Source organism: Toxotes jaculatrix, chromosome 2 (assembly GCF_017976425.1).
Source record: "Toxotes jaculatrix isolate fToxJac2 chromosome 2, fToxJac2.pri, whole genome shotgun sequence".
Classification (NCBI taxonomy): domain Eukaryota; kingdom Metazoa; phylum Chordata; class Actinopteri; family Toxotidae; genus Toxotes; species Toxotes jaculatrix.
Window position 1 is genome coordinate 21,523,655 of NC_054395.1, and position 24,805 is coordinate 21,548,459.

The 24,805-nt window shown below is 39.2% G+C and overlaps 3 protein-coding genes across 8 annotated transcripts; 2 read left to right on the forward strand and 1 right to left on the reverse strand.

The window, feature by feature from the left end:
• The first annotated feature begins 292 nt into the window (after window positions 1–292).
• Window positions 293–9,974, forward strand: LOC121193395 (MAP kinase-activated protein kinase 2-like). 2 transcript variants are annotated; one of them, XM_041055654.1, is made up of 10 exons: window positions 293–906; window positions 3,831–3,970; window positions 5,052–5,116; window positions 5,264–5,343; window positions 6,202–6,328; window positions 7,305–7,380; window positions 7,504–7,649; window positions 8,338–8,423; window positions 8,528–8,608; window positions 8,977–9,974. In XM_041055654.1, the coding sequence occupies exons 1-10, from the start codon at window positions 682–684 to the stop codon at window positions 9,118–9,120; spliced, it is 1,170 nt and encodes a 389-aa protein (XP_040911588.1). In that variant the 5' UTR covers window positions 293–681; the 3' UTR covers window positions 9,121–9,974. The 2 variants fall into 2 exon arrangements, with proteins under 2 accessions (XP_040911588.1, XP_040911597.1); XM_041055663.1 differs by having other exon boundaries at window positions 7,525–7,649.
• Window positions 9,975–12,223: 2,249 nt separating this feature from the next.
• Window positions 12,224–15,529, forward strand: fmodb (fibromodulin b). The gene is given in 3 exon segments (XM_041055641.1): window positions 12,224–12,443; window positions 12,637–13,530; window positions 14,746–15,529. Coding segments are annotated over 3 exon segments (1,266 nt in total). The 3' UTR covers window positions 14,898–15,529.
• A 963-nt stretch (window positions 15,530–16,492) lies between these two features.
• On the reverse strand, window positions 16,493–24,151 carry csf1b (colony stimulating factor 1b (macrophage)). 5 transcript variants are annotated; one of them, XM_041055713.1, is made up of 9 exons: window positions 23,930–24,151; window positions 22,097–22,210; window positions 21,948–22,010; window positions 21,664–21,834; window positions 21,278–21,476; window positions 21,050–21,186; window positions 17,901–17,944; window positions 17,766–17,800; window positions 16,493–17,594 (listed from the first exon to the last, which is right to left on the reverse strand). In XM_041055713.1, exons 1-8 carry the CDS (start codon window positions 23,969–23,971, stop codon window positions 17,770–17,772), a joined length of 801 nt encoding a protein of 266 aa, XP_040911647.1. In that variant the 5' UTR covers window positions 23,972–24,151; the 3' UTR covers window positions 16,493–17,594; window positions 17,766–17,769. The 5 variants fall into 5 exon arrangements, with proteins under 5 accessions (XP_040911647.1, XP_040911636.1, XP_040911628.1 ...); XM_041055702.1 differs by having other exon boundaries at window positions 17,766–17,803; XM_041055694.1 differs by having other exon boundaries at window positions 22,097–22,216.
• Between the last annotated feature and the right edge of the window lie 654 nt (window positions 24,152–24,805).

Below are 24,805 nucleotides of genomic sequence, written 5' to 3' on the forward strand. Positions count from 1 at the left end.
GTTCAGATGCACTTACAGACGTACTGAAGTGCATCTGAATGAGGTAAGTAAAAAAAAAAGGGTGAAAACTAAAAAATACTGACTAAAAAGGCGATTCAAATCAACAAAGTGCTTAATGAATTCCAACTCTACTCAGCCTCTAAATTTTCGGATACATTTGCAGTCTTCAGGCTACCCAACACTCCTGAGTTTGGGGGGGTTTGAGTCGGCAGCTGAGCAATCCTACCCCACCCCACCTACAACCCCCACCAGGTCCCAGGCACGCCCCTGCCCGGCCGTTGGATAGAGATGCTGCTTTAAAGTCCACCATTTCAGCCCGGAAGTTTGGCCATTTGTTTATCCAATAAATGATAATCCTATTTATGTAATTTAATTTATTAAGTGATTTTACGCGCTGTGAAGTCCGGGCCAAACTGTCTGGCTGTGAGACAAGAATCACAGTTGAAAGCGGACTTTCTGGACAGCAATCCGGCCGGTCCAGCTACTTGTTGTGGAGGTCTTGAGTCAGAGCTGTCCCGCTTAGCTGTCCCGTTAGCGGTGGACTAACATCACAGAAGGACGACAAGAGCCAGCTGTCAGGTGTCACATCCCGCTAAGACAGCGACTCGCAGTGAGAAGACAAGAAAGAAACGTACCTGTTGGACACCCTGTTGTCTCACTCATGACTTGCCGTTAGTTAACATGTCGAAACAGCACCAGCCGGTTTTCCCGATCCAGCAGCAGACAAACCTGAACTCTGCTCCTTTCCCACAATTGTTCGTGAAACCTTTTAACAGTCCTCTTCAAGTGAGAAGAAATGTCATAACAGACGATTACCGTGTCACAAGTCAGGTGCTCGGGATGGGGATAAATGGCAGAGTGTTGGAAATATTCCACAAAGAGAGTGGAGAAAAATATGCACTAAAGGTAAACACGTTGTTATCATAATCTCACTGATTTTGTGTGATAATATGGGTAACCTGAATATGAAATTGACAGCTGTATGGAGAGATTAGAACTAACGCTTTTTTTGTGCTGGTGTGCATTTACCTAGAGTCATACAGTTGGAGAGTTTGAAATCTAATCTGCACCGTCATTTATTTGTAAAGGCAGCATCTTGTTTGTAGCATGTAAGCACCCATCTCCTTCTAGATGTTTGATATTGGTTCATGAAATGGATCAAGATGTGTTTGAGTTCATTCAGACTCGCATGGTGAGTTGGTGAGCACACTTGAACCTGTCACATGACCTCTGGCAATTGCAAAAGCCTTAGCACAATCTTGCACATTATACAGACAGTGATACTAGAAATACTCCATGCATGTCTCTATAAGTAACAGTAAGGCTGCATGCCTTAATGTGGTATGATTTTGACCTAATGAGCCAAATTCTCTATGACCACAAATTACCACAGGTTTGTGGATTATCTGTTGAAAGAGGTTTATGATGTCTTCTTCAGAGATTAAACATTGGGTACTGGTACCACCTAACACTACCTGGAGCTCAGCTGTCACTGTGTTTTTGCAAATAATAACAGAGATCAGAGTCTGAGCTCTGAGAGGGATTGTTGAGTTCTAATTTTAGTTTCAAGGTCAGTGAAAAAGTCAAATCCAGTATTTTGAAATAGATTGCACAGAACTGAGCTATGAAGGGTTGCAACCAATGATCATTTTCATCATCGGTTAATCTGCTGATTATTTTTTCGATTCATCACTTGACTGTTTTGTCTATAGGGGGTCATGTAATGTCAAACTATAGTGAAAAATATGTGTCTGTGAATAGAGAAGGATTTTCGTGTGCCGTACACAGGATTAAAGTGTGGCTATTACTGATTTACAACCTCTGTGCATTGAGCTTCTCTGCTTTTTGTCACATTCTCAGAACTAGACAAAGAAAGAAAAGACAAGAACTCATAATGCATCAAGCTGAGCTGAAGGTTAACGGATGCCTGGCTCTAATCTGCTTCTCATACGCTGTTTCCCCTTTGCTCTCCTCAGCACAGTGTGGGTCCTTCTCCTAAGTCTGAGTCTCGGCTAGTAGGGAGAGATAAATGAACTACCCTGCTGCGTTCCTGTGGAATAAATTAGTCACTCCTGAGGCATGTGTGATGTGTGTCCAACTATAGAGTGACTTCTCTGCTTGGAGTGACAGGCAGTATTTAGAGTTGGAGCTGAAAGCTTCCAGAGTTCAAGAGGTGGGGTCACCGTTGGCATGACATGTGATTTGTAATTTTTTTTTTTCTTTGAACCCTTTAATTTTCTGGAATTTATGTGTCCATACACAACAGATGACCTTTTCAGGTTCTAACTTCTGTTCCAGAGCTTGTAAATTATACATTGTCCATTAGCTCTGGCCTCTGATCTGCCATATTCAGGTGTCTGTTTTGAAAGAGAAGAGACTTTTCCTATCCAAATGGTGCCAGCCTGAAAGAGAGAGGGGAACATGCCTGTGTCTAAAAGTAGCTTCATGCCCAGAGGCTTGAGATGACTGAGAGATTATGACGTACGGTGGGCTACAGCAGGACAAGGTGTCATGCAGATAGCACACTCTCGGCTTTTATTACTCTGTGAAGGTCTTTTAAAATGGATAAACAAAGTGAAGAAACTAATGAATGACCAGTATTTTTGCTTCACCTTTGTTTGAAAAGAGCATAGTGATTATTATTATTGAGTCTCTCTTTCTGAATATTTTGGAGAGCTTTATATTTGTGTAGACTTCAAATGCTAAATGTTTTTATGAAAAATAAGTTATGAAAATAAGTGTCTCCCACCTATTTTTCTGTTTGTGTGCCTTCTAGTTTTGAAACTGCGTTTGTCAGGTATGCTTTCTTGCTATAGATCCATCCATTTCAATGGCAGTTTAAAGGTATATGGTATTTAGTGCGAAAGTTAGGCCGAGCATAGTTTTTTAGAAACTTTTTTTAAAACAAACCAGACTGAGTTTTAACTTAAAGTGGACATAAATGTACAGTGTCCATATCATAAATATGTAGTGAAACATACAGTCATACATTGTGTTGCCTTCCTGCTCTGACTCTTCAGGGCAAGAGTTATCAGTAAACCATCCATCATCTTCCTTTTGCACCCTATGAAGTGAGTCATTGTGTTAACGCTTTAGAAGTGTGTGTGAATGTACCACAGTAAATCTCAGTGTGAGGTCTCCTGACAAAGAAGACTGTGAAAGTAACGTCCATGAGGTTTCTACAGATTGATGTAGAAAAAATTGTAAGTATGAGGGTTTAAAGGAAATGAGTCACTCATCTGTGGTGGTAATAAGCGGTACAAAGCTGATTTGCAACCAGCGTCGCATCTAACGATTATTGATTAATTTTCACATAATAGTGAATAGTGCCTGTTATAATTTCCTTAAAGCCAAAGGTTACATCTTCAGATGTCAAAACTTAAAGGTATTCGGTTTATGTATCATTCAGAAAAGGATCCAATTTTCACATTTGACAAACTTAAGGCAGCAAATGTTTGGCAATTTTTCTTAAAAAATGTCTAAAACGATTGTTAGATTATCATAATAATTTATTTCAATTGAAGTTAATCACTTTATCTATTAACTATTAAAGCAGCTCCGTTTGCAACTGGATAAAGTGTTCCTGCATTTAATTTTACAGGTGAAATGCCTGACCCCCATAATTGCTTTTAAAACAAAGATCAAAGCAATGGGATCTTTATCTTATTTCTTTATCAACCCTCAATGGTATTTAATTTAGCTAAATTCAAACAAGAATATGCTCATATTACCAGCTGCAACAACTTTACACAACATTTAGAACTGAACTCTCACCGTGCTTTCTGATCTACTCGTTTCTGTGCTGTTTTCTTTCTCTCTGTGTTTTTCAGATGCTGCAGGACTGTCCAGAGGCCAGACGAGAGGTGGAGCTTCACTGGAGGGTGTCCCCTTGCCCCCACATTGTGCCCATCATAGATGTTTATGAAAATCTCTACCAGGGCAGGAAGTGCCTCCTCATTGTGATGGAGTGGTGTGTTAGCTAATAATGTTTGTATGGTCTTTAAAAGTGATAGCATGTGTTGACAAAAGTAGATTTCCTTCTCTGGACATTGTTCACCTTTGAATGGCTCCTAGTAGTTGTGGCTTGTATTAGTTGCTGTGCTTGATGATGGAGCCAGCTTCTTTTTTTAATGCACACCAACTGAGGTGAGTAGTTTCCAGAATGCTTGAGGGTAGAGAGTAATAAAAAGCAGACAGACGCCGCTTTGTCCAGAATATAATAAGGCAGGCGTCTATCTGATGTCTTCAGCCATCACATATGAAAGAGCAGAAAAATGTACTTGAAGCTGGATATGATATGATCAATGTGATGACATGACTCAATACTCCTGACTGCAAACAATAAAAGCGAGTAGACTGAGGTGAAGGCTGAGTTTGTAGTCACGTGGTTGTGGAATATTGGCAGCTACAGTAGATTTAGATCAGTAGTTTTTTACTTAGAGGTCTAATTAGCAGGTTACTGTGTTAATGAAAATAATTTAAAGTTTTTGAAATAGAAAGTGGGAAAAATGGTACAATTAGCTGTATCTTAATTAAATTACATGTGCAAGATTTAGAATGGCAATAATGAAGGAAGAGTAGTGCGATCAGAGCTGAAACTATTTGATTAACTAATCGGCAGGAAATTAGTAGGCAACTATTTTGATAACTGATTAATTGAAAGACGTTTTTCAAACAAATATGATGTACATTCACTATTTCAAGCAAATTGTTTTCTTCATCTTATGTGATATTATACTAAATATCTTTGGGTTTTTGACCAGGGTTCAGACAACAAGTGGGATTTTTTTTTTTTTCCTTTTTTCATCATTTTGAAGACAGCCCTAAGCATGATAATACTGCATTTGAAGCCTGATTCCAACTCCATAAGTAAAAATATGGAAGTGATTTTACTCTCGTTGTTATATGTAGCCCTTAGACTGCCCTGTGCCTCTGCTGCCAGAAGAAACTTAATATGTCAAAGAGTAAAAAAATGAACATAGCCCTATACCTTTACATACTCATAATGTTTATGTTTTTGTTTTTTGTTTTTGTTTTATTTTCATTTTCAGCATGGATGGGGGTGAATTATTCAGTCATATCCAAGACAGAGGGAACCATGCATTTACAGAGAGAGGTAGGAGGAAGAGATGATCCTTTCTAAAGCGAAATCAAGTTAGCAGTCTTGAAATGTGCTGCTGACTGTGCTTATGTTTCATCTGTGTTTTTCTGTAGTAACTATTGTCTATGTAATTTCTCTCCCCTTTGCTTCCTTGTTATTCAGAGGCCTCAGACATCATGAAAAGTATAGGAGAAGCCATACATTTCTTGCATTCCATCAATATTGCTCACAGAGACATCAAGGTAATACTTCACTGTGTGTACTGTATCTTTGACATAATCTAAGATACAGTAGACGCAGTGGAAAACAAAAAGTGAGGACTGTTCTTTGTGGATGAAATGTTAGATTATTCTTAAGAAATAAAAAGCAGTGAGTACAACTGTTATTGTTCCCTCATGCTTATGGTTTACTGACAATTTGATATCGTGTGCATGTGAAAGAGCCCACGTTTAAAGTCAAAGGGTGCAATCAGGAGAAAATGAGAACTAAGAGAGGTATAAAAGTAAGGTCCTTGAGACTTCTGTACATAAAGAACATGAAATTGTTTACATATGTAGAGTAACTGAACAATGAATGGCTGCTGAAAGAGACAGTCCCTAATGGTAAAAAAAACAATTGTTTCCATGACCAAGTCCAACACTGAAAGTTTTTCTTTTTTTTGTATCTTGATTTAGTAACTGATTTAGGCACCACTCCTTTTTTCTTCTGTGCTGTATGTATCATACAGCATAATCTGATATCATTATTGTCCTGGAGATTTATTACATTGCTGGTCTAAGTCCAACCTGCATAATGCCATTGGAATGGAATCACCAGATGAGATACCGAAGCTTATTTATATGACGTACTTGCCCAGATAACGTGACAGAGGTTCCTGGCCAAACTAAACTGGGAACTTCATCGTAATATAATGTAAGATAATGTAAGCATCGTTGTGTCAGCAGGTAGCCAGAAACATTAGAGAATCTTAATCTGTGAAAACGGTTTCTTTTAAGTGCTATTTATTCTATTTCTGTTTCTTAATTATTTTCTTCTCTTGTGGTCGATCAATGGTTATTCGAATTCTGTTGTCAAAAATCTTTCTATCCTTTTTCTTGCAGCCAGAAAACCTGCTCTACACCTCCAAAAGACCAGATGCTCTGCTCAAGCTGACTGATTTTGGGTTTGCCAAAGAAATTACCACTTTAAACTCACTGGCAACGCCATGTTTTACCCCCTATTATGTTGGTAAGACCACAGAACATGTAATCTTGAAAGTTATTATATGAGGTCGAAGCATTAGACTGTATGCATTTACATACTATTTCCCAAAGTCCAGTCTTTATTTTAAGCTAAGCTAACTCGCTGCTGGCTTTTAACTTTATATTTGCAGTGCAAACATGCTGCTGGATGTAGCTTCATATTTACGGTACAGATATGAGAGTGGTATTGATCACCTCTCTCGTAACTCTTGGCAAAAAAGTGAATAAGTGTATTTCCTTTCACTGGATGGTTTGCAGACTGGTCTCAGCTGTCCCAGTATCCTCTGTTTTTGATTATCTGTTTCACAACACCTCCTCTATTCATCACTCCTACGTGAGCCCTGTGGCGTTTTACAGCTGTGAACATGCATTTTTGCTTTGACTAACGCCCAGTTGAATTGAGTTCCTGTGAGATTAGATGATTAGGTGATGGCCACATATCAGCAGAAACCGTGTCAGCAGGATAATCTCTGTTGTAAACATTTTTGTGCGCAAGACAGAAATCTGGAATTTTGCGTGTGTTTAATGCAGTTTAGTTAAACGTTGTCTTTTGGTAATTGCAAAGCATTATTTGTCCTGGGACTGCACAAAACATACTGTTCTGTGAGTGTCTCTAGAATTTGACAGTGTCACATTGTTAAAAAACAGATTTTGAATCATCACATTTTTGCCATGTTCTTTTTCAAACTTAAATTGACCCAGTTGTTTTATTGAGTGCTTTCCCTGAGGAAATTTAACATTAAAAAAAAAATCTGTAGACTTCCTGTGGAAAGTGGCTAGACTGATGTGAGTTATGAGAGGTTACATCCTGTGACATGGTTGGAAAATCCTATAAACACTCCTTCACTGACCTGTGTTTTTGCAGTCATCTGTCTTTTCATAGAATTATCAAAGACATTTAATGTGAAACAGAAGTGATTTCTCCTGTCTAATTTAAATAATTTCTCTTGACACTCCTGCAGCTCCAGAAGTTCTTGGTCCAGAGAAGTATGACAGATCTTGTGACATGTGGTCTCTGGGTGTCATTATGTATATTCTGTAAGTCAATCAGTGTGTTGTCTTTTTTTATGGTTTTGTTCTGCTTTCATTTTTCAGTGACTTGTTTTTCGCACTGAAGCTTCTCTAAATGATTGCTGCTAATAGGATCCATCTTGTCATCAGGCATTTCTGTCTTACACACAGACTTTGTGGATACCCGCCTTTTTTCTCACATCATGGTCTGGCGATATCCCCAGGGATGAAGAGACGGATATGTACTGGACAGTACGAGTTCCCCAACCCAGAGTGGTCTGATGTGTCTGAGGAAGGTGAGAGGGAAGTATGTTGAAAAACATAATTAGCGAAATGTAGCCATAAACAGCAGTTTGCTGGTTCTAACCTTTTTGCACCTGTCAGAAAGAAGCAGCTCAAATGCTCAAAATTAAAGCAGTGAGCAGCAGAGAGCAGGTTTCAGGCTTGACAAAGACAAGCAAAATCACGCCAGCTAGTTTAATTTTGTTTAAAGAAGGAACAAGAGCAATCACACACTTTCATTATCACAAAGTGTGCTCCAAAACTGCTGAAATTCTGTCCACTGTGTTACAAGTGACGTGTTTTGGTATTTGGAGCGCCCCCTATGGGTTCAAAATGCTTTGGTAGGCCTAGTCACAAACACTGACTGAAAATATCCATCAGGATTTATGATGGTTGACGAGTTACGGCCAATTTGCTGCCCTTCAGGACTGGAGACCTAATTCATCAATAATGAAAATAATTGTTAGTTTCACCTCTACTTCAGTCAGTGTATTATACAGAACTATTCTGATTTTGTAATTTTGTTTAAAATTCATGTTTTCATAGGAATCGTCAACCAGATTGATTACATTTGAAAACAGTAACAACCAATGCCAATTTGCAGCTACTGCACGATTTTAAATAATATTGCTCTTTATAATGGGAACATGAACAATGATGATGATGGTGACGATGACGACAATGATGATGATCCTTTTGCAGCCAAACAGCTGATCTGCCACTTACTGAAAACTGAGCCCACCCAGAGAATGAGCATCGCAGAGTTCATAAACCATCCCTGGATTAATGTAAGAAGCTCCCAGTAGGCTTGAATGTGTTCCAGTTACTGCTGGTTTGCAAAGATGTTTGTGAGATTTAGTAACATTTTAACCATGTTCTCTCACCACTTCAGCAATCTGTAGAAGTCCCACAAACACCTCTTCACACCAGCCGTGTTCTGCACGAGGAACAAGATGTCTGGGAGAAGGTTAAGGTAAGTCTTGGTGCTGTTTATGTGTGTAACTTTTTTTGCAGTGTCTTTAAAATGTAGGAGACGCTTTGTTGGACGTACGGATTTGAAACTCTTACCTTTCTGAGAAAAAAAGAATTGCACTGAAAGTGATCTTAATTTGTTTTTATCTGTTGAAAAATCGGTTGAGTAAAACAGGGGTTGGGTAAAAAAAAAAAAAAAAAAATGGATTGAATTTGACAATATACGGCCGTTTTTGAGATACAAGCTTGAATCTGTCACTGAATAATCAAAGCCATATAATGTTTACTTAAAACTCGATGTGCACACTGAGCATACTCCATCTTGGTTGGTTTTGATAAAAGTGATATTTTTGTCATTGTTGTTGTTAGGAGGAAATGACAAATGCCCTGCAAACAATGCGAGTGGATTATGACCAAATTAAAATCAAAACTATTGAAGATTCAAATAATCCTCTCCTCATGAAGAGAAGAAAGAAAACTAAAAACTCAGCCACACAACCTCCAACCTTGTGAAATCAAGATTTTATAAAATTTTTTCACAAACACACTCATGGAGAACTTTTTTTGGGGGAAAAAAGCTTTCAAGAAGAGCTTTAGTGAAATTGGATATTGTTATTGCTTTTGTAATGTTTTAGCTGTTTTTATTTCTTTCTTTTAACGTCAGATGATTTGATTCTCAAAATTTGAAAGAACATAAAATTCATCCACGCATTTTGGTAAATGTGCTTTAAGTACTCTTTCTATGCAAGTATTCTGTATGTGGACTATTGCTTACTCTTACATCCTATCACTAGTTTTTAATATTTTGATTTACTGTACATACTTAGTCCGACATTTGAGTGAGCTTTGTTGGCAACACATAGATTAATTAGATTAATAGGCTATTTTTTGGTCTGTTAATGTGTTCTCTGTGTTGAAAATGATTTAAACAGACTTTTTACTTCAAGGGTGTTGTTGAGAAAGTTTGCCAGCGTCATTCACATTTGTTAATTAAATGCCCCATCACCAGAAACCGCACAACTTTTGTTATGTTTTATTAAGTAATTTCTCCTTGCTAAATTGTGGTAGCCCAGCTTCTAAAACTTGCTTGCTATGTGTAGCAATAATCACACTTTCTATGCCTATAAACAGTTGATGATTGGAATTCATTGTCAAAACTGTGCTGCTAACTGGCCTCTTCACGCTTCTGTAGCATTTATTTTCTCCAGAGCAGTAGTTTAAAATTAGTGCATGAAGGCTGTTGTGTGAAAGAAAAGTGGATGGCTGTAAACTTTTAGATAAAGGGAGTAGTGACGACAAGTTCAGTGGAAAATGTTGCACAACACTATTATCCTGTGTTTTACTCTGGATTAAACCTCTTGATGTTCTCTGTGGTTTTGCGTGTTGTTGACATTTTTCATATCATTCAAGTCATGTATCCTCAACTAAGTTACACAATTAAAGAAAAAAAGACAAGTAAAAACTCTTGAAGTGATGATGGAAAGCTCAAAGTGAGGCTACAAAGTGAAACCTGAGAACTGTGGCAATTTATAGCTCCTCACAAATGCGTTTTTCAATCCACACACAAATACCAAGTAATTTGAACACGTCATGTCATGTCATCATCTGCCGCTTGTCTGGATCCGGGCCCAGGTCGTGGGGCGATTGCCACCTCCTCCTCCTACAGCACCTCCTATGGGTGGTGGGCCCACCCTGAGTGGGGCTCAAGCCCACGACCTTGAGAGATTGAGTCTCGTGCTCTACCAACTGAGCTAACCAGGCAGCAATTTGAACACATGTAAAGCAATTTTGCAAAGCAAGCTGAATAATATGAATATTTTATGTACAGATTTTTATCTTCAACTTCACTAATCTGATCATTTTTGCTTTCAAAAAGCTTCCTGTGTATGGACATATCTAAAAATATTTGTGACATTTGTTAGATGCGAGTGCATGGATCAGATTACATTTTTGTGTGGAGTTTTGAGGGGCTTTTCACAGTCTCCAGCTCCACACAAACTGAAGCAACACGTGTTGACCTGTTGGTGGTCATGGCAATCCATTAAACAGTTTCTTAAAAAATATGCATAAGAAATCCATGCTATGGCCAAAAAGGCTGCCCCCAGTCTAAGAAGCTAGTATCTTTAAATGTGTAGTTTAAGTTAGTTGCATTAAAACACATTAAACACAAGTATAATCCTTTAGATTTGCTACACGCACATACTTAAAAATCACCACTCACCCATGTCCTCATTTTTAAAGCATTCCCATGCAGAAAATACACAAATCTGTTTCAAATTAGCGTAATTTCTTCATTACAGCCCCCCCCCCCCCCCCAACTGTAGTTTCTTATTAAATCCACTCATGACAAGAGAATAGTTCCAGCTTTACCTTAAGGTACAGCTCACAACAGCAGAATGGCTCCAGGCTGAACATTTATTGTGTGCTGTCATTTAACTGGAACTGTCTAGGCTTTTCAGTCTGTACTTGGACCCATGAATGGAAGACGCCCACACATAATGTTTTGAATTAAACATGATGTTCTAATTACAAGATAATATTTAGATTTTTTGTGTCCTGTTTTAATTTAAACTTTCTTTTAGAGACACACACACACACACACTCACATGTTTTGCCAAATACAAAATATTTATGTCTCTTGTATTAAGTGGATTAAAGGCAGATTTGGACATTATTTGATCATAACTCAATGATAAATCCAACATCAAAATAGTTTTCCTGGAAACGTTCATTTCCCCCACTAATTACTGCTACTTTAATAAATTGGAGTGGAAGCATTTTCATTGCTTTGCATTGCCTCTTAAACAGAATAACATAACTTTGAAAAATATTTACTGTTACATATTTGGTCTTAGTTTTAGTCTGAAGGTTGTTTTTTTTTGTCCAAAGACTGTTTTGCGACCAAAGATCTGCCAAGTCCTTGATGCAAAAGAGTCCCATCTGTGTATCCTCAGGTTCCCTCTCCTCTCAAATGGGATGTAATTGTTTGGTGATTAAAGTCTATTACTCACTGTACGAATTCCATTTTCAAATCATCGCGCCTTGAACTTCCTCAAAGAGTGGAAGCACACTGGGGAAAACAAAGGTAATTCCTGAAACTCTGCCCCCAGTTTTCCAGCCCCCGAGAATAGTGAGGCCCATTCTGAATACAATCTGCAGGATGATAATGGCTCTCTTCTGTATGCAGGCGCCAGCAAAAACATATGTTAACTTTCTCCACAGCTTGAACACTGTAATTGACAAAAGTGGTGAGTACCTGGAGCGGGCAGAAAGAGAGAAAGCAAAGATGGAGAATGAGTGTGAACAAATAACAGGGTTTGTCATACTTTGTACATGTTGAATCATGCAGTATATCATAGACACATGCAAGGCCATGATTTAAGAGTTACATATTAAACTATAACTAAGCTGTATTGTTTCATGTGACACACCATAATTACAGCATCTAGTTTGGTTTGTTAAATTTTCTATACCATAACCCCCTAGCCGCTCCATAACTTCCAGACCACAACAATAAACTTCAAGCCACACTTGGAGTGACTGTGCTAATTAAAAGGCATGACACAGTGAGGGAAAACAAGGCTGTTAAAAAGCAGATGTCTGTGCCAGTTCACAGATGGGATTGATATTGACATGGCTGGAGGTGATATGTTGTAGCGTAGGTTGAACATGCAAGTGGAAAAATGTATGTGCTCTAATGAGACTGGGTGGCTGGGGCTGCAGCTGCAGGGAGAGGGGGGATGTTTACTCTATACCAACAACACATTCTGCTCAGTCTGAGAAAGACACAGGCGACGTGAGCAAGGAAGGAGGCATCGTCTCTGATCAAGCAGCCGGTAGGTAAACTGTACCTACTTTATTTTTTAAAAAGTGGAGCAAAGAGAATACATCCGTCTTAAAGTGCTACATCACTGTACTGCAGTGTTAGCTGCAAAATATTTCATATTATGAGTGATTAGAGTCTTGGGATTAGGTAAACAAGAACTACCTAAATTTGACATGATATTAAGTTTAAATTACTTTTTTTAGTGATCATGAGGACAGTGGTGCTCTTCCTTATTATGGGAATGGTGGATCTGAGTATCGGCCAACGTTACAACCAGTTCCAATGGCTGTCCCATCTGCGAGGGCGGCGGTGGCACGCCGGCTGGCAAGCCGAGGCTGTGGACTGCCCCCTGGAGTGCGACTGCCCCTCAGCCTTCCCCACAGCTATGTACTGTCACAACCGCAACCTTCAGCATGTTCCGTACGTTCCCTCCCATATAAAGTACGTCTACCTGCAGCGTAACCAGATCAGAGCCATCCAGGATGGGGTGTTTGACAATGCTACCAACTTGGTCTGGATTGTGTTGTTTCAGAACCAGCTCAACTCAGACAAGATCAGCAAGAACGTCTTCAGCAAACTCAAGAACCTGGACCGGCTCCTCTTGGATCACAATGAGCTTACCCGTGTGCCTCCTAACTTGCCCAAGTCCATCACAGACCTGCGACTTGGTCACAACAAGATCTCAAAAATCCAACCAAATTCATTCGAGGGGATGGCCGACCTCACGACCCTTCAGCTGCATGCAAATGCTATAGAGGATGTTGGAGGTGCGTTCAAGGGACTGAAGTCGCTGACCATGCTTGACATGAGGAAAAACAAGCTGAGGAAAGTCCCTGACAACCTTCCTGAGAGGCTGCAGCAGCTCTACCTGGAGTTTAATGACATAGAGAGTGTGCCAGCAGGCTTTTTCACCATGTATCCCAAACTGCAGTTTGTGCGGTTGGCTCATAATAAGCTGACTGATAAAGGACTTCCATCCAGTGTCTTCAATATCAGCACACTGGTTGAGCTTGACCTGTCCTTTAATAAACTGGAGAAGATCCCTGTTGTCAGTAGGAACCTGGAGAACCTCTATTTACAAGCCAATAAAATTAAAGGTATGGACACATCCCTGTTACTTTTGGTCACGTAATATGTTCAGATAATTTGATGCTAGGATATGTGAGCCTAAACATTTTAAAGGGTTTTTATAACCCAACACTCAGAGCTGACGATGGTGACAAGCCACCACTGTTCATGGGCCATGCAACTGCCCAGGACCTACTTCAGCACTTCAGTTTAAGTTTGCTATTAGTCACTGTATTTATTAACATACTTCTTTTAGTGGTGGAAAGTGACTAAGTACCTTTACTCACTACATTTGTTTGACAAAAAGCAGTGTGGAGTCCGGGTCTCAATTCACATGTCTATGAGTTGTTAACAGCTCCAACAAATTATGATGACACATGGTTTCATTTCCATAAATGTTCAAATGATCCAATATCTCACCAAAAATCAAAGATTAGAGAAAAAAGTGGACTCGAACTGATTTGTGTATCAGAACTTTCTGTTTTCTTCTTTACTAATCCCATTAATCATCTCATGACCGCTCAGACCTTTCTGGTGTCCCTGTTTATAAACCTGTATATAAAGTAGTTCAAACTAGCTCCACCTCCAGCTGCTACAACAGTAATATGCTGCTTAAACATCTAATAATATTAGGCAGAGGGACCAAACCAGCACTTTAATTTTAATCTTTTAACTCCATTTTGCCACTAATAAGGTTGGCCTTAAGAATGTCAACCATAAGATGACAGCAAAAGCAGGATTTTCAAACTGCATTAACCCTGATGTGGGGCTTTTCCACAAACACTTCCTTCTTGTATTGTTTATGAGGAAACTCATAAACAATACAAACTTAATGAAATACCAAAGTTCATAATAAAAATACACAATAATATATGCACACTGTAAAACAATGTTTAAAATTAACTTTATGGAAAACTACAGAAAAAACAATGAGTATTATCAAACAGTCATTCATGAGTCATTTTTTACTGATGTAATAATATTACTTCATGGCTTCCAGAATAGCTGCAATATATACATTTGAAAGCCAAGTGTTACCTCTTAGCACAGAAGTACTTAATAGTCCCAGGAGGAATATACTGCAGTATTCATTTTTATTTATTAAGTTGGCTTGGCTTGATAGCATGCATGATGTGAATGCATGTGTCGCTGCTAGACATGACTCACAGACTGATAGACTGTGAGACAACACATAGCCAGCTTTTTTTGTTGTTGTTATATTTCTCTCCTCTTTTGTCTTTCAGAGTTCTCCCTGAGCAGTTTCTGCAGTACAATCGACATGACAAACTTCTCCAAGCTGAGAATGCTGCGTCTGGATGCCAATGAGATCAGTGCCAGAGACATTCCTGCCGAAGCCGCCTACTGTTTGCGGCGTGTTGCCTTCATTGATGTGTAGCTCTTCCTGATCTCTTGTCACTTATGTGTCTCGACTCATCCAGGGTGTCGCATCTTCTGTAACACCCCAACTTCTTGTCACCTGTCATATATTTACCTTGTATCTTTCACTGTCCTCTCTATCAAAACATTTTTTGACATAATGTTATGTTAAACTTTTATGAGAGCTACTGTTATTATTCCAGACGCTGAGACAGTTCCATTATTAGTCAACAGGAAATATCACAGTTGTATAATCATGTATCTAGGTGACAGGCGCATGGATGGTAGAGAGCAACGACTGACATCCTTTCAACAAACTAACCAGATTGTCACATCCGGTATTCTGGCAAAATAATAATCAAAGTATAAACAAGTTGTAGCTGATGACAACAAGTCCTGCTTGCGTCATGTCTGGCAAAGAGTAACCTGTTTGAAACTGCCAGTCATAAGTGTGAGATTCAGTTTGGATCTTTGCCTCCACCATGTGGCACAAGGTGATAAAACAGTAGGTTGAGCAGCAACAATGTTCATTATCATGATTATTATTATTATGGTTTTTATTTGGCAAGGTCACGTTAATCAGTGTACACTGAGTTTACTGTTTGTTGCTACATCTTAAGAATAATTTTGCTTTAAAGACTTTGTTGTGTTTCCATCAACATTAAACAGTTAAAGTTATGTGATAAGGTCTATAACTGATGAAAAATGTGTATTCCTTTTTCAAATGAGCTTCTGATTTATTCAAAGCTAACTGTATGTTGGTTTCAAGATTATTACTGTATGATTTGTTATCTACTGTTTTAGTTTGAGTTTCACTCACTCAAACATTTCTTTAGGTTGTAATTTCTGAGCCTTTGTGTTTTGTGTTGTAGATCTCAGAAATATGTACTTGACAGACAGATTAAGCCAGTAAACTGATATTAGGAATTTTAACCTGTGAATTGATGTGACTCAGTTTATATCGACTTAGTCAGAAAACTATGAATTATGCATTTTTGTGTAAAGTGAATCTTTCATCTAGGAATCCACCACCTCTTACAGCATCTGAAGGAAAAGCAGTGTCCAAGGTTATTTGTCTCCCCAACTGTTGACGGTGATATATTTTTAGCAACAACAACATGTTCTGTTTCCTTTAATTTGAAGTTAAACGAGACAGAGGTTGGGAGAGAGGAGAAGGCGGCAGTCCTCTTGACAGTTCAAACTGGTCTTAGGCAGTTCCCACATACTTATTGTTGAAGACAACTTGCCTTTTCATCTTCCACAGCTGCCTTTAATCCTCTGCAGAAAGGCACTAAATTGAATTACAGAAATACTTTCCTTGTTTTGTAATGGAGCAGTATCTTGGGATGAAGAATGGATTACTGCCAGTGCAACAGTGGTTTGCACACTGATAAGCGGTAGCCTGTGAAATTAAGTGTGTTATAGATGGTGTTGTATTAATAGCTTGCAAAGGGTCCTGCAGAGGCTGTGGGGTAGGGCTGTTTGTTTTTTTCCTCCTCCTCCTCCTCTGCCTACACAGATTCTTCAAAATAGAGGACAAAATAGAAGCCAGCACATACACATGATCACATGTGGGAATGTTTTTACAGAATTTACTGACATGGTCACCTCCGAGACACATACAAATGTTTTTGTGGGGAATTCTCATATTTTCTCACACTCAGACATTATGCAAATTTACTATTATACAACATTAGCCTGGACCATTGCTGGGTGAATGTGTGTGAAAGTTATGACAGCATTACGGTATACACGTGCACTGCTCTCCTCCTCCCTGTCAGTATCGTCCAGTTACTGCTGTCGTGCAGTCGTGATTAAATGTCATGCATGCATATGAGTAAACTGCAGTAGCATGTTATTCCTACCAAATCCAGTCATTCCCTGTGCAGTGCAAGACAGTTCTTGTGAAGCTGCAGCAGCAACTGTTGTGCATCTGTCAAGATCGTTTTTCCATCTCTCTGCCAGTAACAACAGTTTAGCGTGTTTGATCAATAACAGAATATGCTCCAGAAACTATTCATACTGTTTTGCAATAAAACTTGGTATACACATCTTTGGTCATAACTTTTTTAAAATTGGCTCCATGAAGAATGTGTAATGATCAGCAGTGTATACTGATAATGAGGAGAAATAAACCACTTTCCAAAGCAACGGGAAAGACCTTTTACTTAAGGATAAAAGCATTTCTTACTCCTCATAAAGGAAAATGTGTGGCCTAAATCGTTTAATGAGGCCATTACCTGTTCTTTAGATGTGATTTCATTGTTTTCATAAACAAATGCTCTGATGGCTGGACAGCTGGGGAGCATTATATTTTGGATTTAGTGTTGATTGTTAGCTTTTATTATCAATATGGTGATTGAACAGCGTCAAACCAATAAATAACTTGTGGAAATGTTTGGCAAACCATATTACAAACAGTTGGTTAAGTGGCAGCAACTGGAGACACATTATTCAACATTCATAACTGGTGTAAAAATAGAACTTTTTTGTGAACTTGAAAAGATATCTGCAAAAAGATAACGCATAAACATAATATACATAGCATATTAATCCAAAAAAGGTCCATCTGTGCTTTCAGTCAAAGCGAAGCTTCAGATTAAATAGGTGAGCGTGATACATTACAAACGATACTGATATAAAAACTTCAGGATGGATAAAATATACAGCTTCACAAGTGTTCCATCTGCTGCTGCAGTGATGTGCTCTTTACTATCTGAGGAGAGAGAAAGACACTAAAAATACAAAGAATATAAAGACATACAATGCACTGTAGTCATACTTCACAATAAGCCTGACACAGGTGTTTAAGACATTTAGTCTTTGCTGGCTCCAGCTGTTTAACCATAGAACCATAGAACCTTGATGTAGATCAGACTATACTTACATTATTATGGGTCCATCTCTATGTCCTCTATGTCTCTGCTTTAATCCAGATGACAAACATATGCATTAGGACGACTTCAATGAACATGGAAAAAAACCTCATCATTTTTAATTTTATGTGTCAGTAGGTTCTCACCTTGAGTTTGTGTAAGATCTTGATCTGTGAGGGTTGTGGATTTTCTGTTTTGGAAAGAATAGACTTTACGAAATTGAACAGCAAGACACGGGGTGAGTAACTACACTGTGAGTGACAAAGAAAAACACCACATTGTGTTAAATTAACTAAATCACTTGAAAACAAGCTAGAGTTCAGACGAAAGAGCAGGAGTTGGGCAACTGACAGGGTTGTGTGCAAAGACATAAATAACTGTATTTTGCCATAATTTGGGAAAAATATGACAGAGCTGGAACATACTGAACGCTTAAATAGAGAGGGCAGTAGAAGGTAACACTTTAAGAAGGAGAAAGGTCTCCATGGGTGATTCAATATTTTTTCCCCAAACTATCATTATTGGAGTCTGTTTTAACTGCTGTGAGTCCAAGCTGCACCACAGTGTCCAATCTTCTCAACCAAGAAGACTGCAAAATTTTCACAGCCACCTTTCAAATTTATAGCGGGTGAGTGTTTCGCAGTCAAAAAATACATGAAAAAAAAAAAAAGAAGTGATGTTTATGTTATTTTGTCTCAGCCCTGAAGAGCTAGATCTTGATTCTCAAATGGTGGGTGGTGACCCAAGGTGGGTCAAGGGTCAGTTTGAAGAAGTTTGAACATGATGTCAGCCAAAATAAATCTATCTTTTGAAGTCTTTTCAGTGTTGCACTTTAGGATTTTGACACATTGCCTCTCACTGAAGGCAAACTGTGCAGTTGTGATGGGAATTCCAGGTCTTTTGAAAGAGGCAGTTTGTTTGGCTCTGGAGACTAAAAAGAGCCGTATGTTTGGCTCCTGTTTGGACACTCATGCAGTTTTAGGCTTGTCTCCAGTAAAGCTTTGATATCAATACTGCCATATTTCCCAAAAGGTGTGCAGAAGGACAGATGTAGCAGTTTACATCCAAGTTATTTTCATGTCACAGGGCTCAAATGATTGCGTCCTATACATCATGATACAGCCTAGAAAATGTTTAACCATCTGCCTTCGCACAGGACTCTAAATTTAACTACATTGACTACTTTGTTTGACTGTTTAGGATTTCTTCTTGCACAGATATTCAGAAAATTTAATAAACCAGCTGCGTACTGTAATTACACAGCTCATTCAGCTGACAACCATTAAAAAAACGATAGGGCTGTGTAAACAATAATTTAACGTGGCATGGCAATTAACTATGCTAATCCAGGCTTTGTGGTGACAGAACAAATTAAGCAACTGACACAAACATGCTGATTCTATAGTTTTTTAACAGAATATTCACAGACATGCATCTGGGCCAAGTAACATGTGATTTCCAATGTTGTCCAGTTCCTCACACAGCATTTTAAGCCCTTGCATCGCTCTGTGGTCACACGTTCTCATTGAAAACACAGATGATGTTAATTAAAGCCAGAGACGGTTTAGTACTTAGGGCTTAGGCTTTGAGGGGCAGTTTGGAGGACAACATTTACCCACACTCTGTGGCAAAGAGCAGGAGAGGAAGGAAATGGAACGAGAAGGTCACAGAAAAAACGTGCAGGAAAAAACGTGGCTAGCAGGCTGTAGCAATAGCATTCCACGAGTGGAGACTTATTATCAACTACCTCATCAATCATTTTAATGTGGTTACTCTCTATAAATGTCCATGCATTCTATGCCAGCCAAACAGCATCCCTCCTTCCCTGCTGCGTGGATTACGTCACTGCGTGCAATTAGCTAAGCAAGGATGTAAACAATAAATACTTCCTGAACAATAGCTCAGTCCCACCTGCTTTCTCAAGCTGCCTGTTCTTGGAATTAAAGTGCAGTCAATAAGCTCTGAGAAAGATGGGATCCGTTTATGGCAGGAAGCAATGTTTTTCTTTTATAGGCGTCCAAAAAACCCGACCTCACTGATGTCCAATGTTGCCTGTCTACCTGGTGAATATGCCTTGTTTGTCTACTGATTACCTTGGTTAGCTTTTGCATAATTGTGTCCACCTGGGATGAAGAATCATCCCATATTATCTTAAAAGAGCCATTCCAAAAAAAAAAAAAACAAAAAAAAACAAATACTTGTTTGCTCCACTGCTGATGTAAGCCTCTTTCAGTTCTCCCATGTGATCAAAATTATCCTGTCATTCAACATGATGCACATTTGTGAAAGGACAAAACACGGTGTAACATTCTCTGGTTTGGCCCTGTCACCTTCAAACTGCAGGGCCTCTCTGTGTGCTCTTTGCATGTTCTTGAAGGTACTACAGTTATGTCCCAGACAAAACAAATGCATCACATGTATATTAAGCATTAGCAGTACTCCTGCCAATGATTGACCAAAGCCATGGCTGCATAATAAGAGTTTGTTCCCAAGCACTTTGCTGAGACAACTCATTGCTCCTAAATACATATCTATGTCACATGCAGAACACAAATTTCTCCACAAGGATTAAAGGATAAAATGTAGATTATCTAACTTGACAAAGTGAACACTAAACACAGCCACAGAGCAGCTTTGTTTACCATCACTCCAGACTTTTAGACTCTTCTCAAAAGCAAAACCATTCCCAGCTTTCCTATCAGTATGATTCCTTTATAACTCTCATTAAACAGCAAGGAGCTGGTTCCTATGTGACCATCTTTGATTTCCCCAGAGATGAAGTGTTAAGAAAGCATGCAACACGCTGTGTAGAGACCTAATCTAAAACTATACAAAGGCCAGGCTGTGAATCAAGAAATTGATGATTCTGCTTTTTTCCCTTTTCATTTAACACTGTGCTGTTACAAGGCCTGTTAACATATTATTGCTTTCTAAAGAATCTATGTTTTCACCAGGAACACCCTGCAGCTGTGCTTGTTTCAGTGCCTTTATTTTATGGGGTTCTTTAGCTGTTTTACACCTTTTTGTCTGTTTTATGTTTTTAATAGGGCATAAAAGCCCTCTGTTGGTTGTTGCAGAATTCAGTTGTGAAATAACAGAGTTTTTAAGATTGATAAATAATGTCAAGATCATGACTTAGTCTTAATGAATAAGAACAAATATTTAGGGCTAATTGTGCCCGGAGTAAAGAGCCATGCTGCCAAGGCCTGTTTTATTACAATATGACAGAAATGCATGGCTTAACTTTATGAGGGCAAACATAATGTAAGAATAAATAAAAAAGAAGCACCGGTACCTTTTGTGTGATGAGACAGTAGAGAGTAAGTATGACCAGCAGTCCTCCGCAGATGGAGGTGATGATGAAGCCAAGCTTGTACAGATCTCTGTCTGGTCTTCTCTGAGAGGCCTTCACTGACTTTCTGTCATAACTGTCTGTAGAAATGGACAAGACATCTGTGATCACAATAGCTCCAGACATCTGCTCAATTCTTCGCTGGACTTTCCAGAAGATTGAGATTCCCACCTGTAAAATGTGTGGGTGACTCTGTGGGTGGCTCTGTGGTAGAGCCAAAGGTTTCTGTGTATTCGTGCTGGCATCTCCAGTCTACTGGTGCGTCACTGGTTGTGACCAGCTCCCAGTACACAGACAGCACCTCTGACGCCCTCTGCAGTGCCTCTGAGGGAGACCCTCTGTAGAGCATCTCAAAACTCTCTGGCTTGTCCTGCGGTAGATTCCGAGACACATACCTTAAATATTTTCACATGTGTTAAAGATTTATCTTGTCGTGCTGGGCAGTTGCTCATAGCACATTTCTTTTCCATGTTTCATGTCCATGCATTATGGAAAATTTCATCTTTGACCCACTGAGAGATAGACTACCAGTGCACCACTCAGAAACACACACTCACCTCGACCTCTTCATTAATCTGTGGCACACATTTCTGAGAATAGATGTTGAGGATGAGTGTTCTCAGGGTCTGAACATAGTCATCATTGACTGAACCCCGGCTATATTTGAAGTGGGTGGTGAGGAGCTCCAGGATCCAGGGTAAAGCAGCTTTTACAAAGCAACATTCGCTCTGTGGGTAATCAGAGCACAAGGTAATAAACATGAAAGTGCTATACAATTAATGGAAACTTTAAATCAAAGGTTTCCAAAGGAAACTGTATCAATAAACAAATGTTACCTTACCAAACTTCTCCGTTCTATGAATGTGTAGGTTATCGAGCACCCACTTCTCAACTGGTTATCCATCTGCAGAAACAACATATGCTGTATGGAGTGATTGACGTTTCTACTTTAGTTTCAACAGCTGTGTCTAATATTGCTCCAACACCTACCAGATGCCTGACTGTAAGCAGGTGCTCCCTAGTGATGGAGTGTCTGCATGGACCAGGGACCTCAGCCATGTTCAGAGGGAAGCTCAGGAACATAAGTACACACAGACACTTTACCTGCAACTGACATGACCACGCATTATCTTCACATTCGTCAACTGTTCAAGCACAGTGGACATTTACTCAGCTGCAAAGTGCACTGGTCCATTACTAATGCTCAAACATTACTCAAGTAGACATTTCTCAGGTAGAATATGCATTTATGTATATAAAGAGTATATAAAGAGTACTGTCAACCACCACTCAACCAGGTCAGTGTGGCACCATGACCTCAACTATTTGAATATGTGTGCACTCCCCATTGAAGTCTTGCTTAAATTCAGTAATCCCTCCCAAACTGTGACCATCTTTCGTAAGAGAGCTCTCTTATAAATTATTTTACAAGGAAAACAAAGTTCAAAGCGAACTAAAATGGAATTTCCTCCTACTTTTTGCCATGACAGTATAACAGTAGGCATCTGAGCAGTTCTTGCCTTTCCATCCAAAATCTTCTTGTTCATGGGCAAAGCTGCAAAGCCGAGTAACAAAAATACTTTCTTTCCACTCCTTTAAATTATTCTGTTCTGCTCTATGACTCAGGCCTTGACGTATAGCGTTGAAATATAGGGTTTGGGGTATCGGGTTTGGGCAATGTGTGCAGCACTTCTTTACTGCGACACGACTAGTGACTGATGTTTAACTGTGTGTGACCTCAGAGGGACCCACCCCGGTGTTAGATAAGTTGCAGTTATGGTCAAATAGTGCCCTCTACCATAGAAGCCTGACCTGAGAGAGTAACATGCATGGACTCCTCCTGTAGCCAATGATGTCTGCTACCAGGCACCTTTTGGCAACTGTAAGAGTAAAATGGGCTCCAGATGGACCTAATCTTACAACTCAGGGTTAAATCATGGTGACAAGCATATGTTCCTCACACAGCGGGCAATATGTTTGCACAGGAAGGTATTCCTTGATAATCATCCCCTTGACTCATTTAACCTGTGATTTTGATGCAGCTTTTTGCAACAAACAGTCCAGACAGATGCCAGCGAAACACTGACTTGAAACAATAAAACAAGATATATTTGTTGCCTGGCCGACTTCTGAAATGTATTAAGACACAAAGGAGAATTCTTTGAAAGCCACCAGAGACAAGTATTCTTTTCATATTTTGTCGTCTGTTCCTCATGTAATGCTGATCTGTACAGTTTTGTTTAGGTTTTCAAATGACGTAACATAAACTTCACTACACTCAGAACCTGTTACATGCCAGGATTTACCATTAATCTAAATTGCTGAATATGTGCATGCAAATTGATTTCTGGGATCCGAAGGAAAGGAAAAAAATCTTGTGCCATCGTGGTTAAAACTGATTATAAAAGAAAATGAAAAATAATAATCTCGAAAAAGTGGCCTTTGAAACAGAGAAGATTAAAAACAAAGTCAAGCAAAACAAGATGCTACGTGTGAACTGAAAGACTATCGTGCCAGCCACCAGGTCTTATTGGGAACCCACTTAATGACTGATGATAACACATAATCAGATTAATGTAATCTAATAAAACTATTGATGTGACTGGTATGTGGCAAATGCAGGAGCACATGATGCAAATGTCACTTATCACATGATTTGCTTTCTCCATGCTGTCCATGATATCTATGTAGGTCAGCAAACTGCACAATCAAGCATCAAACTTCATACTCAGGCTAACATGTGCCTGCCCTGTTCTTTTCTTGCATTCTACAGTGTATTGTTGGACACTCTACTGCAGTGAATATGGAAAAGTTCTCACCTACCTTAGCTTTGCTCTGAATCAGGGTTGACACAAGGATGGTCATCTGGTACGTGTTTGGCAATGGAAAACACCAGACTCCTCTGTCACACACATTGAAGCAAAGAGATCCTTTTAATATATTCAGTTCCACTCCACAGAAAGGAATTTCCCGTTAAGTAAATTTGACACTTCGTCATGTGGCGCTGTTCTTCAAAGTATTGCCTGATGTGCTCCTCCTGCACAGAGTGAGTTCGAACCAAGACTAACTGTCTCAGCTGACAGACGGCCCTTTTTAAAGACCTCCCACCTCTCTTCTGTTTGACAAGATACAGCGTCCTGGTCTCTGCAAATGTGTTATAACAAATTGGCTTTTGAGTTGCAGATTGACATGGAAATGTATTTTTGTTCAAAGTACATCAACAAATGTCTTACAAGAGTCCTCAAAAGTAATTGTTTAAAAAAAAAAGAAAAAATGGACATGAGAGCTTGTGGGATCCCAAAGAGTGTGCTGGTAACATCTGTTCTTGTTCTTAAAACTCTATCCCTTGAAAGCAACTTGCATTTAAAACACAGTTCCACATATGAACTCTAACATAACAATTTTGGTCAGGGGCCACGCAACCTCTTTTTCCTCAGGGGAATAAATGCTGTGACTGAGTGGACCCACCTGAAAGAAAAATAAGATACACTCAGTGCTTAAGGAGATCTGCAGGTCACTGCTGGGGCCTGCAAAGGTTTTTTGAGGCATGCTGCTCAAGGAATCCTGAACTTTTTTTTTTTTCTCAATGTCACGTTGCACCAAAAGAAAACTGGGTTTATTAAGACAGTGGGTGTATACTACTATATGTAAGACCTGACCTAACTCAAGAGACAGAGAAACACACACGCATTCGCATAA

Bases quoted from the DNA above. Each gene is read 5' to 3' on its own strand.
- LOC121193395 (XM_041055654.1), top strand. From the start codon at position 682: ATGTCGAAACAGCACCAGCCGGTTTTCCCGATCCAGCAGCAGACAAAC. The intron at 5,344-6,201 runs GTAATACTTCAC...TTTTTCTTGCAG, and splicing joins TTGCTCACAGAGACATCAAG to CCAGAAAACCTGCTCTACAC. The intron at 6,329-7,304 runs GTAAGACCACAG...ACACTCCTGCAG, and splicing joins TTTTACCCCCTATTATGTTG to CTCCAGAAGTTCTTGGTCCA.
- csf1b (XM_041055685.1), bottom strand. From the start codon at position 23,971: ATGACCATCCTTGTGTCAACCCTGATTCAGAGCAAAGCTAAG. The intron at 22,217-23,929 runs GTAGGTGAGAAC...TGGTCATGTCAG, and splicing joins TGATTCAGAGCAAAGCTAAG to TTGCAGGTAAAGTGTCTGTG. The intron at 17,945-21,049 runs GTACCGGTGCTT...TTTCCAAAACAG, and splicing joins ACTGTCTCATCACACAAAAG to AAAATCCACAACCCTCACAG.